Source organism: Mustela lutreola, chromosome 8 (assembly GCF_030435805.1).
Source record: "Mustela lutreola isolate mMusLut2 chromosome 8, mMusLut2.pri, whole genome shotgun sequence".
Classification (NCBI taxonomy): Eukaryota; Metazoa; Chordata; class Mammalia; order Carnivora; family Mustelidae; genus Mustela; species Mustela lutreola.
This window is the reverse complement of record NC_081297.1, coordinates 83412075-83424412: the sequence shown is the minus strand read 5'-3', so window position 1 is coordinate 83424412 and position 12338 is coordinate 83412075. Positions and strand designations below refer to the sequence as shown.

Below are 12338 nucleotides of genomic sequence, written 5' to 3'. Positions count from 1 at the left end.
CAAGCAAGGAGCCCAATGTGGGACTCGATCCCAGGACGCTGGGATCATGACCTGAGCTGAAGGCAGCTGCTTAACAACTGAGCCACCCAGGCGTCCCAAATCCTGATTTTTAAGTCTGTCCCAGGCCAGGTACTATTGTAAGAATGGATGTATGACATAATCATGGCCATTAAAATGTGGAGGTTACTTTGCTTCGAATGCTTCTAGAATCTTCCTTGATCTTAAAAAAGAGGGTGCACAAGTACTAGTTTCTAGGGACTTACATGTTATAGAAAGACTTCATGCTTAGAGTCTCTGTAGCCCTTTAGCCCCTCTGAAAAACAAGAGAAGGGACAAAGCTAACGCGTGGAAGATGTCAAAAGCAGTACAATGAAAGAACCTGTGGGGCGAGTGGGTGGCTCAGTGGGTTAAGCCGCTGCCTTCGGCTCAGGTCATGATCTCAGGGTCCTGGGATTGAGTCCCACATCGGGCTCTCTGCTCAGCAGGGAGCCTGCTTCCTCCTCTCTCTCTGCCTGCCTCTCTGCCTACTTGTGATCTCTGTCTGTCAAATAAATAAATAAAATCTTTAAAAAAAAATAAATAAAAAATAAATAAAAATAAATTAAAAAAAAGAAAGAACCTGTGTTCTTGATGTTGCTTTTGAGAAGTGAAGTTGACCACCTTGGAAGCTCACTATCTCATGTCTTCATGTCCTATAAGATAATCATTTTCCTTATTGCCAAAGCCATCTTGACTTGGTGTCTTCTGACGCTTGCAGTCTAAAGTACCCAAAGTGACAAATCTGACACTAGCTCCCCATGTATTTTTCTGAGGTCTAGAAGCACATGAAATAATATGTCACTGAAGCATGCTGTCTGATGTGGGGGGATACAGCAGCACTGGACTTGGGTTCAAGAGCAATTTATTACCTGTGTCTGGGTATGTCACGCTCAGCCTCAGGTTCATCATCTGTAAAATGAGGGGAATTATGTTTATTTCAGAGCAATAGTAATATCCGAAATGAATAATGTAAGTTAAAGCATTTTGTATACAAATAGAAGTTCTTTTTTATCAGAAGATGCTCTTGAAAGAAGATGCATTTAGTCTCTAAGTTTGCTCCAATGTCCCAAGTTTCACAATCGGTGCTTTCACTGTTTTGTCTTAACAATGGCATTATTGAAACGATATAAGTCAGGAACAGTGAGGAGCACAATTAGGGTGAGCAGGATTCTGACTGGCCCCCTCTGCACTTGGTGGAAAGAGTAGCAGGACTGCTTATCAGTGTCTTCCACGGGACAGAACATAATGGTACCTGTGTGCAAACCTAGGCCACTCGCATCACTAGATTACATACTATTCTGAGGCATTTTAAATTTAATTTTGAGGTTTTTTCAGTTTCTGTTTTCTTGCAAATTGATTTTGGCTTGGTGGGGTAGTTATATACAAACTGTACAACTATCTTGATTATTTAAACATAATACAATTGAAACTTCAAATATTGTGTTCTTGATGTGATATTTAAGTGTGATGGTTGCATATATTTACAGAAGAGTCTTTCTTGAGTTTTGGATAACACCTGTCTCAAAACTTGAAAATAAAACCAAAACATCTCACCAACAGAAATATTATAAACATAGTTTTTATTCTTTTCTTACCTTCAATGAAAAAAGCCTCATGTCACCAAAACATTTTTTTGAAACTCGGTAACTAAACATAGCACTTGACAGTCTGATGATCATTTTTCTAGACAACTGCTGAATAATTTATATTGCTTTTTTAAAAAACTAAGAACTATTTTTATTACTTCATTTCTGCTTAAAGTGGCAATGTGCCCTCACATTTTTTCATAAAAATCTAAAATATATCTAGTAGTCCCAAGTGTTTCATATTTATGTTTGTTCTAAGTGTTTCATTAAAACTTTTTAGAAATAAGTGCACTTCTAAAGAGAAAATATATGTTAAATAAAGACGAGAAGAAATAGTCATGGTTATAGCAAAACAGTTGTTCTGAATATTCTGAAACTTAACACCTCAGAGCGAATGTGATTTAGTTGCTAGGGGACTTCTCTCCTGATTAAAATCTCAACTCATTAATTTACAGATCATCAAAAGATGGATAGCTGGTTCTTCTACAAGTAGATATGGTTTGATTGTCTAAAGGTTTTCTACAAAAAAACCTCAAAAATTAATGAACTTAAAAAATTTTTACATTTACTGATTTACACAAAGATCTACAGATGTTTTAAAAACAGAAGTAGTATGATATTATAGAAATAAATGAAACCCTATCTTCAGACTTAGCAACCAAAGGAAGTTTGCAGTTTTCCACATGTTATTTTTCATTCAGTTATTAGCTTATTAAAATCAGCTATATATTTCATTCAGAAAAGGTTGTTTTATAAGAAATTCCTTGTTTTTAGATAGCACTATGCTTCAATAAATTTAAACTATGTTAGTAAGAAAAGCATAAAAGAAAAATAACATAACTTGCTTTAATACAAAGGTTTTTTTAATAAAAAAGTTGAAGTCTACATTAAATCAGGAAATCAATAAATCTGAATTATACAAGCTTTCTATATACTTAGAAAAACCAAAAACACACAGTTTATAATAAAACTCTTTAATTCAAAATAGAGTCTAATTTAAAGAAAATGTCATTATGCCCAGTTGATTAGATAGGGTTTTGTCATTTAAATTAAATGGTTCACCTGAAACATGGTAAGTGTATAATAGAGAAAATTCGATCTTGAGGGTACTTTGCAAATTACCTAGCTAATTTGCATCATGACTCAAATTCTTAGCTTCCAAAGGGCAGACACAGTCTTTAATTGCTTTTAGATAGGCACTTAAGAAATGCTTATGACGAGGAGGAAACCCCAATCAAAGTCAACTTTCCAGAACTGCCCTTCCACTGCCAAGAAATCATAATTATTTCCAAGTTCTTCCTGCTAATAAAAATGAGGGAGATGGAAAACAACATGCTCTTCTCTTATTTGATTAAGAAGCAAACAGGTAATTCAGTTCCATTCTAGGAAACCCCCCTCCATGGTCAACTTGAATTATTAATGACATTTTTCTGTGCTAGAATAGTTACCATATTACAACTAGAAAATGATGCAGTTTCCTCCTGTCTTACTCATTCATTATTACACTAGCAAAACAGTCAGTCTTTTTTAAAAGGTGGGGGGATGCGGTGGGGTGAGAAAAATCTCATAAAACTGAGTAGCAGTTGCAGCTTTTTTTTAAAGTTAGAGGGAGTTATAATTAGAAGAACCAGAGCTGGTCAAATTGAGATAACCCTAGAATTTTAAAAGTTCTCTCTCCTAGATACTCAGCCACATGATCCAAATGAGAAAAATGGAGATGAACTATTAGATGAACATATCATAAGTATCAAACAAATACTAGAAAGAAAGAGTGGAAAGAAGAAGGAAAGAGAGAGAACGGGGGGGGGAGAAAAGCCAACCAACCAACCAACGAACCAACCAGCATGGCCTTGTTGAAATATGTGGAGCTACCTAGCAGCAGCGTTTATAAAAGCTTCTGTAGATTTGCATAATGATCCTGTGCAGTTCTTCCCCATTAAGAAGAACCTAGCTACAAATAAACCATCACTTTTGATTTTGATCACAGATCATGGTTACAGTTGTATCAATTAACAGTTAAGACAAACATTAGGCCATTCTTTGATAAAGTATTGTTCCTTAACTAGTACTTACGAAGCCAAAACCTCAGAGAGTCATTTTAGAATAAAATGTTGAGCTAAAAAGCGTGACTTAATTCTTCAGGAAAGAGCTAGAGAATCTGATGCTGACATCATCTCCCCTATCCTCCTCACAACCTCACCGGTGCCCCTCACCTCCCCCCCACCCCGCCTGCATTTACTTCCTTAATTCCACGTAGGTTAACCATAGTGATGTAGCTGAACATGAACAATATTGCCCTTGAATAAGCTGAGCACTATCAAAGATCTGTCATATCTGAATATGGCATTCCCACAGGAAAGGAAATTTCTTCTCAGTTGTGAACATCCACTCTGTTCAGGATCTTTGGTACATTTGGAGTGTAAGAAAATAATGGCACAATAATACAAGTATTATCAAAGGAAAGATTTTCACCAAACAAAAGAAAAGTTAACCAGCCATGATATGTAACAACTTTCTAGAAAACCAAAGTAGATAGCTCTTTGTTCTCTACAAGTCCATTTCCATGATCAGAAGTTTGACATTTAAAAAAATAGTTTAATAAAAATACACCAGTTCTACAAGCAGCCTTCATGGTCATTTCTTAAATTCAACTCACCATAATCAAATCAAAATAATGCCATGTCCTCTTGTTAAAAAAGAAGTCCTTTTGTCACAAGAAAAGCAACTTTACATTTTATATAATACAGTACATCTCCCTATGAGTATACAGACTACGTATATAAAGGTCATCAGTATTTCTGAATGCAAAGTAAATATATTAGTGGAGTGTTTGAGTGAAGGTATTAAAGTTCCTCTTTAGTATAAACTTGTCACTCCCGACTGTGCAGTTTGTGAAATAACATGATGATAAATTCTATTTTTTAAATAACCAGTGTATTTCCTTTTTAAAACTTCTTAAAACCATTACAGAAATTGTCTTCATGTCTGTTCATTCTATAGCCGTCCAAACCAATAGGGCAAGTATTCTAACACCGACTATGGAAGATGGCTTTTTTTGATTATCTAGACCCATAAGATTTGCAGTAAAACAGCAATACTGCAGTGTAACCTACAGGTTAGCCTATGTTGCTTTAAATGATATGTTTCTCCTGAATTGATCAGAGGTGTTACAGTACAAAGCCACGGCACACACAGGCAGAATGGACCTTAATACGCGTGTAGGCAGTGCAGTTAAAAAGGGACGTACATTTCTTTTATTCCAGTACCTTCGTATAATAAAGTTAACACAAATAATAAAATATTAAAAAAAAAAACAAAAAACAAAAGCCAGCTGGCACTGCCAACCAATTCCTGTAGTAGTCTTAGAAATCCTAATCCTGTAGAATTTCCTCTTGTAGTCATAAGCACCACCGTCTTCAGGAGTATTTCAGTGTATTGGTATCTATGCCAAGCAAGCCTGGTGATGCAGCTACCTGAGTTCTCTTGGTTGTGGGCGAACGTGATCTTTATTCATAGTTTTCCAGCTTTCATGTAGGTGGGAATAGAGCCGCGCTGAGTCAACCCTTCAAACCTTTTATAGGTATAATTGAGAAAAACCCAGTCTTTGGATTTGTAGTCCGGTTCTGTGGTGTTTGGCACTAGGAAAGATGGGAAAATTAACCAAGAGCAAAGGAATTTCATTAGGCATCATTAGAGACTATGAAGTGTTAGTTTTGTCATAGATTATCTTACCTGGTTGTAAAATATCAGATTCAGGAAAGTCGTCGAAATTTGAAGTATCATCAATGCTTTTGATTTCTATAGGGATTGCTGCTGGCCTTTCCCTATAAAAAAAGGATCAAGTAGTAGCATGGCAAATTTTCTTTAACTCTTTGTTTTCCAAAATGGTTCTACTTGCAAATTCTGCTTCCTGTTCTACAGATAATAGAAGAGTCGAGAGAATTTATTGTGGACTTGAAAACTGCGAAGTGGATGTCATAGTTGAGTGTAATATTTTCTGAAAACATGACCATTTACTTGGAATTTTTATTCTTTATACCCAGACTTTCTCATGCTGTTTTGTTTAAAGTGGAAAAATAAGAGTTAATGAAAGGGAATGTAGAACAGAAAAGATTTTGTTCAAACAATTTCATAATTGCATAATGTATGCTGGCTATTGTGTGTACTGGATTCTAGCTAAACAATTCAGGAAAGAATTCTTCTACTAAAGGATCCAGAGATTAAAAGTCATTTGGGGGGCGCCTGGGTGGCTCAGTGGGTTAAGCCGCTGCCTTCGGCTCAGGTCATGATCTCAGGGTCCTGGGATGGAGTCCCGCATCGGGCTCTCTGCTCAGCAGGGAGCCTGCTTCCCTCTCTCTCTCTCTGCCTGCCTCTCCATCTACTTGTGATTTCTCTCTGTCAAATAAATAAATAAAATCTTAAAAAAAAAAAAAGTCATTTGGGGAATGTCTGGCTGGCTCAGTAGAACTCTTGGCCTCAGGTTCATGAGTTCAAGCCCCACACTGGGTATAGAGATTACTTGAAAAAATAAAGATACTTGAAAAACAAAAAGCGCTTTGAGAAACTAAGGGGGGCAAAGGGACTACACATTTGCAATGAAATCTAAATCTAAAACTTTCTGCCATCTAAATGTTAAGGGAATCAGGGAGATAAGGTTAAAAAAATCAGTCATGAAACTATCTTACCATGCTAACAATGTTTAAAAATAGAAATAGTTAAAAGAAGCTATCCATTTTTATTGCTTCTATTTTTTTCAACAAATACTTAACTGGATGTATTAGGGGACAAGTGAACAAAGCCAGTTACCTAAAGTCCTAAGTATTCTTCGCAGAATCATTCCAATTTCTTTATACTTAATGTGATAACTTAATAAATGTATATTACTTTAGTGACAAGAACCAGTGACTCTGGTGTCGTTAACTAACAGCGTGACCTTAGGCAGGCAACTCCTTGCCCTGTGACTATTTCCTTACTATCAAAGCAAGAGATTGCACAAATGGGCTCTAAGCATCCTTCCAACTGTGAAGCGGGGAATCCTCATTCTGTTCAGTGAGATGAGGTATACAGTGTAATGCAGCGTATCAGTTAAGAACCAGGACACCCAGGGGTCCAATTCTAGTTAGAAATTCTAGCTGGAAAAAAAAAAAAAAGAAAAAAAGAAAAAAGAAATTCTAGCTGGATTATTTACTGGCTGTAGCACTGCAGGCAAATTACTTCTCTGTGCTTTAGTTTCCTCATTCGTAAAAGAGACATCATAATGGTACCTATTTTATAAGGTGTATCATGAGGATAAGATAAAAAATGCACATAAAGTCCTCAGAACAGTGCTGGACATAACATTAAGTGGTCCAAACAAACGAGTTGTTATTACAGCAGGTCGAGTGCCTGGCACACTGTGGGAGTTCCCGTGAAGATGTGCCTGGAGCCAGTGACACATTAGGCTGTCTCGAAGGAGGGGCAGATGCTGCCCAGGCAGGGCAGGAATAAGGACAAGAACGAGTGGAGAGAGAAGAGCATTTCAGGCAGAATGAAGAGCAAAGGGCAAAGCCCCGAGGGGAGAGGAGAAGAACAACCCTCGGAGATGCCACTGGGACCCATGAGGCTAGAGCCACACCCCATAGTCCTGAAAGCAGTGCCTCGGCCTTAATTTTATTCTAAGCACAAAGGGGAGTTAGAAAAGGGTATGATCAGTGTTATGTTTTGGAAGTCTCACTGTGTGGAGAGCAGCCCAGAACTACTGAAGGTACTTTGGCCACCAAGTGAATTAAAGGCCGATGCTTACAATTAACAACTGCAAGCAAATTCGTCGAAGTTACTTGCATCATTTCACTTTTCTCACAGTGTTTAAAAAAAGGGACTGTGTCTTCTTATAACTTCATAAAGAAGATGGTATATTAGAGAAAGGAGCAGTATACAGCATGACAGAATAGGACAAAATTGAGGGGTTATCGTGTGAAATAAAACTACATCCCTGTTGTGCGGACATCAGCTTGCATCCCGTAACTCTGAATATAAAAATCGAAACAGGTGCGCAATAGGTGGTTTCCCCTTTACAGTGGGCATTTGCTAAAACCAGTCATTTAGCTATAGTCTCGCTTACGTAGTCCAGAGAACACTGGAATAATAACACTGTAACAGCAATGAGTATTTAGCAGAGTCAGAGACAAACTGATTGCTAAACCTAGTAAAAACAAACAAACAGGGACGCCTGGGTGGCTCAGTTGGTTAAGCAGCTGCCTTCAGCTCAGGTCATGATCCCAGCATTATGGGATCGAGTCCCACATCGGGCTCCTTGCTCCGCAGGGAGCCTGCTTCTCCCTCTGACTCTGCCTGTGCTCGCTCTCGCTCGCTCTCTCTCTGACAAATAAATAAATAAAATCTTTAAAAAAAAAAAAAAAAAAAAAAAACAAACAAACAAACATTTTACTTAAGATCTCTCCCGTTGGAAGCCTATGAGCGTACCTGATGTGCCCCCAGTCTACACCTTCAAAGAAAGGATGACTTTTTATTTCTTCTACTCCACTATTTCCAATTCTGTTTTCAGAATCAATACAAAATCTAGAAAATGGAAACAGAAATGATCATATGCAAATTACATATACAGTACCCTATTTCCATTTTTTTCCAAACATTTCATTTTTTTCCTCTGTTTACCAAAGTCAGCTCTGTTTCCTGTGGGAAATGTGGGAGAGAACAGAAATCCTCTGTAATTGCACTGTACAGAGAGAACCACTATAAACAGAATGAAGCCATTTCCTTCTAGTCTTTTATTACAATTTTTAAAACTATGTGTTAGCACAGTAGTTACTGTTTTAGGGTGATTCTTTTCATTTAATATACTGAGAAAACTTCCCAAAATCATTATATATTTTTCTTTAACTTCATATTCTAAAATTTGCTTGTGGAAATATTAGTTTATTTAGCCAGTCCACTCTAGTTGAACACTTAGTTTTCAATTTTTCATTACTAAAAACATCATGATAATCTTTACACACATCAAATTGTCTGCATAAGCAAAATTCCTAGAATTACTGGGTCAATGGTCATAGACAGTTTAAAGATTTTTGATAATATGCTGTCAATTAGCTGTTCTCATAGGTTGTCCCAATATATATTCCTTGTAGCTGTTCACAATAATACCAAACTTCATCTTAGTTGAGAAACAGAATGGAATCCTTTGCTTAGAAAGAATTTCATACATAGACTTGTGATAGGCACTGCTACTAGCGATTTATTTTCTCTTTTCTCTTTAACGAAATAGGTCATTGCGTACCAACAGGCGTGGCCTTTGAAATGATACAAGACACCATCCCTCTTCTTATACTTTCACTGCATGCTTCCTTTTAATTGTTTGCAGTTTTTAAAAAACACATTTTCTTTATTGATCTCTTTGACTGTATAGATCAGTAGTGGTCCTTTTCCTCCCACAAGAATAAAATGGACAATTCAATCTTTTTAGGTACCTGTGAAGTTTCAAAATACCATAAACTCCTCTAGGGATTTAAGCACTAACCTAAGAATTAAGTCCTTGGCTTTCTCAGATATAGGTACCTCTGGAGGAAATACCAAAGTTTCTTTCCAGTTCATCACTTTTCTATATGTTTCTTGAGGAGTTTCAGAACAGAAAGGTGGATATCCTGCATATGAGAGAAAATACAAGTTTTATCATCTTTAATAATCAAATATGCTCTACCTACTATGTATGTGTCATAGGGGAAAAAAATAGCCAGAAGTGCTCTATTCAGCAATAAAAAATGTCACCATTCATCGATTTATAATAAAATCGCTAATAAAGGCAATAAAATAAAGGATTCAAAGCATCACCCCCTTTATCCAAAAGGCCATGTAGATGCAATTTTCACACATGGGAGTTCTGGTTAAATACCCTGTTCCTGAATTGCTACAGAGCTCACTGGTATTTATGATTATTGACACTGGGGGATGTCAAGGAGCTCAGACATTTCAGATATTACATATCTGTAATATGCTCCATCCATGGCACTAATGGAAATTTCTATAGTATATACGTAAACAAATGATAAGACATACCTATTAGCATTTCATACATAATCACTCCCAAAGACCACCAGTCACACAGCTTGTTGTAACCAGTCTGCATGAATACTTCTGGAGCAATGTAATCTGGTGTCCCAACTGTGGAATATGCCTACAAAGGAAAAGCTTATCAAACCAGCATTCTTTAAATATTTGTTAAAAGATCCGAGTATGGCTCATTACTGGAAAAAGCAATACAGCAGTTAATTTTGCATTTAATACTTGTTTCACATGTTTATCATGTAGAAAGCTTAGTGACAGGTACCGAATCAGATAATACATTATTTAAGATATTATTTCTGGCTGCCCATCACCCCCTCTCCAAGAAGCTCAACTAAATTATTTATATATTTAGCCCTAAATCCTGTGAAAATTAATAGAAGGACAGCTCACAAAAGTGGCCTCGGGATGCTAGAAGGGGTAGCTATGCTGCTGTACTCCTCACTGTCAATTACAGACCTTATCGGAGGAATCATGAACAGGCAAAGAATCACCTATTGTGGGCCCCAACAGGGAAAGATGTACACTGCGTCTCCTGTGTGAAAGCAGCTACCCCTGCAACTCAGCCAAGGAGAGACCTTCACCACCCTCAACTCCTGCTTTGCTCCAGTGAACTGTTGTTCAAAACAGCCCCTTTCAAATCCTCCTTCTTCTCTTAAAATACAAGTTTTCTTCTTTATTTGTTGGAGTTGCCAATGGTTTTGCCGCAGCTTGCCTGTCCCAAATTGTGATTCTCTGTTATTCCCGAATAAACCCACTTTTTTTTTTTTTTTTAAAGATTTTATTTATTTATTTGACAGAGAGAAATCACAAGTAGTCGGAGAGGCAGGCAGAGAGAGAGAGAGAAGCAGGCTCCCTGCTGAGCAGAGAGCCCAATGCGGAACTCGATCCCAGGACCCCGAGATCATGACCTGAGCCGAAGGCAGCGGCTTAACCCACTGAGCCACCCAGGCGCCCTCGAATAAACCCACTTTTGCTGGCACAATAATTGTTTCATTTTTAAGGTTAGCCATCCATTTCAAAAAGAATAAAGAGGCTGAACCAGTGGGCCGGAGTCCACCACTCACTAATAATGTGAGTTCTTGGACAGGCGACTCAAGCACTCTGAACCTCGGCTTCTGCTTACAGGAAACTGCAGTAATCACACACAGTTGACAGGAGGATGAAACAAGAAAAGGAATGTGCTTTGGAAACTACAACCTGCTGTATATATAAACAACAGGTATTTTCATGATAAACCTAATTCCAGGGCACTGCTTATACATCAGAAAGCAATGGAGTGCTTCATTCTTAATTCATATAAAATCTTACAAAAACGACTTCTTTACAGTAGTTGTTCTCAATTAAGGGCAGTTATGCCAGGGACCATTTGAAAATGTGTGCCAGCAGATTTCGTCATTTCAAGGACCTGAGGGTGGCAGGGGGTGGGGGTGGGGGTGATTGCTGATTGGCATTTAGTTAGTTAGCAGGGGGGATATGCAAGAGCCAAAGGATTTTCCTGCCCCAAACACTAAGAGTCCCCTCTACTTCTCCCTTGGTAAATAAACATTGTAGAAGTCGGGGTGCCTGGGTGGCTTAGTGGATTAAGCCACTGCCTTCAGCTCAGGTCATGATCTCGGTGTCCTGGGATCGAGTCCCACATTGAGCTCTCTGCTCAGCAGGGAGTCTGCTTCCCCTTCTCTCTCTGCCTAGCTCTCTGCCTACTTGTGATCTCTCTCTGTCAAATAAATAAATAAAATCTTTTAAAAAAAAAATTGTAGAAGTCATGATAATGGCCACAAGAATATAAAACATGACAACAGGAATCACCCATGAAGGCTCTGTTAAGTCGAATTCCCACCGTACTTTTAAGCAGTATTCACTTTTCCCCTTAAAAGCAGGAAATACTGCAATTCTTCTCTCAGTGGTAAAATCTAATCTGAAAGTGGCACATTTAAAAGTAGAAGGAAGTTTTTTGTCATGAATTCATAGCTCCATAGTTTTAAAATTCTTTTTTCCTAACTTTTAAAAACACTGAAATGTTTTATGAGCACAGGAAGCTTATAGTTAATTACTTGGGCCACTGACAGAATGAGTTTGACCAAGCAAAGTCTTATTATTTGGTTTGAGAGGGTATTGGACTATTATCGTCCAGTCTGTTAACCTCACCCAATTCTCAGACGGAATGATAAATTAATTTTCCTTTCATCACTTGGTTGAGTTTAACAGGTATTTATGGAGTGTCTGTATGTGCCGGGCATACAAGAGATCAAGAAAACAAAGTCAAGGGCGCCTGGGTGGCTCAGTGGGTTAAGCCGCTGCCTTCGGCTCAGGTCATGATCTCAGGGTCCTGGGATCGAGTCCCGCATCAGGCTCTCTGCTCAGCGGGGAGCCTGCTTCCTCCTCTCTCTCTCTGCCTGCCTCTCTGCCTACTTGTGATTTCTCTCTGTCAAATAAATAAATAAAATCTTTTAAAAAAAAAAAAAAAAAAAAAAAGAAAAAAGAAAACAAAGTCAAAAGGCACATTCCTAACCCTGAGAATGTGCATGGACCTAATTAATAGGATAAAGGAAAGAGGAAAAGGGGCAAACAATTCTTATAATTGCTAAGTAATAAAGGAGAAACAGTGTGGGGCAAAAGCAGGTTTTTTTGTGGGGCTTGACTTCTATTTAAAGAGTA

At 37.8% G+C, this 12338-nt stretch overlaps 1 protein-coding gene across 2 annotated transcripts in view; it reads right to left on the bottom strand.

Annotated features, from left to right (window-relative positions):
• Positions 1–3267: 3267 nt before the first annotated feature.
• Positions 3268–12338, bottom strand: part of STK38L (serine/threonine kinase 38 like) — an 87180-nt gene continuing 78109 nt past the window's right edge. For both annotated transcript variants that reach the window (XM_059185839.1, XM_059185838.1), the window contains 5 exons: positions 9675–9792; positions 9139–9262; positions 8088–8183; positions 5358–5449; positions 3268–5263 (listed from right to left, as the gene is read on the bottom strand). In XM_059185839.1, coding sequence (XP_059041822.1) covers positions 5136–5263; positions 5358–5449; positions 8088–8183; positions 9139–9262; positions 9675–9792 — 558 coding nt within the window. In that variant the 3' untranslated portion in view covers positions 3268–5135. The remainder of the gene's footprint in view (positions 5264–5357; positions 5450–8087; positions 8184–9138; positions 9263–9674; positions 9793–12338) is intronic.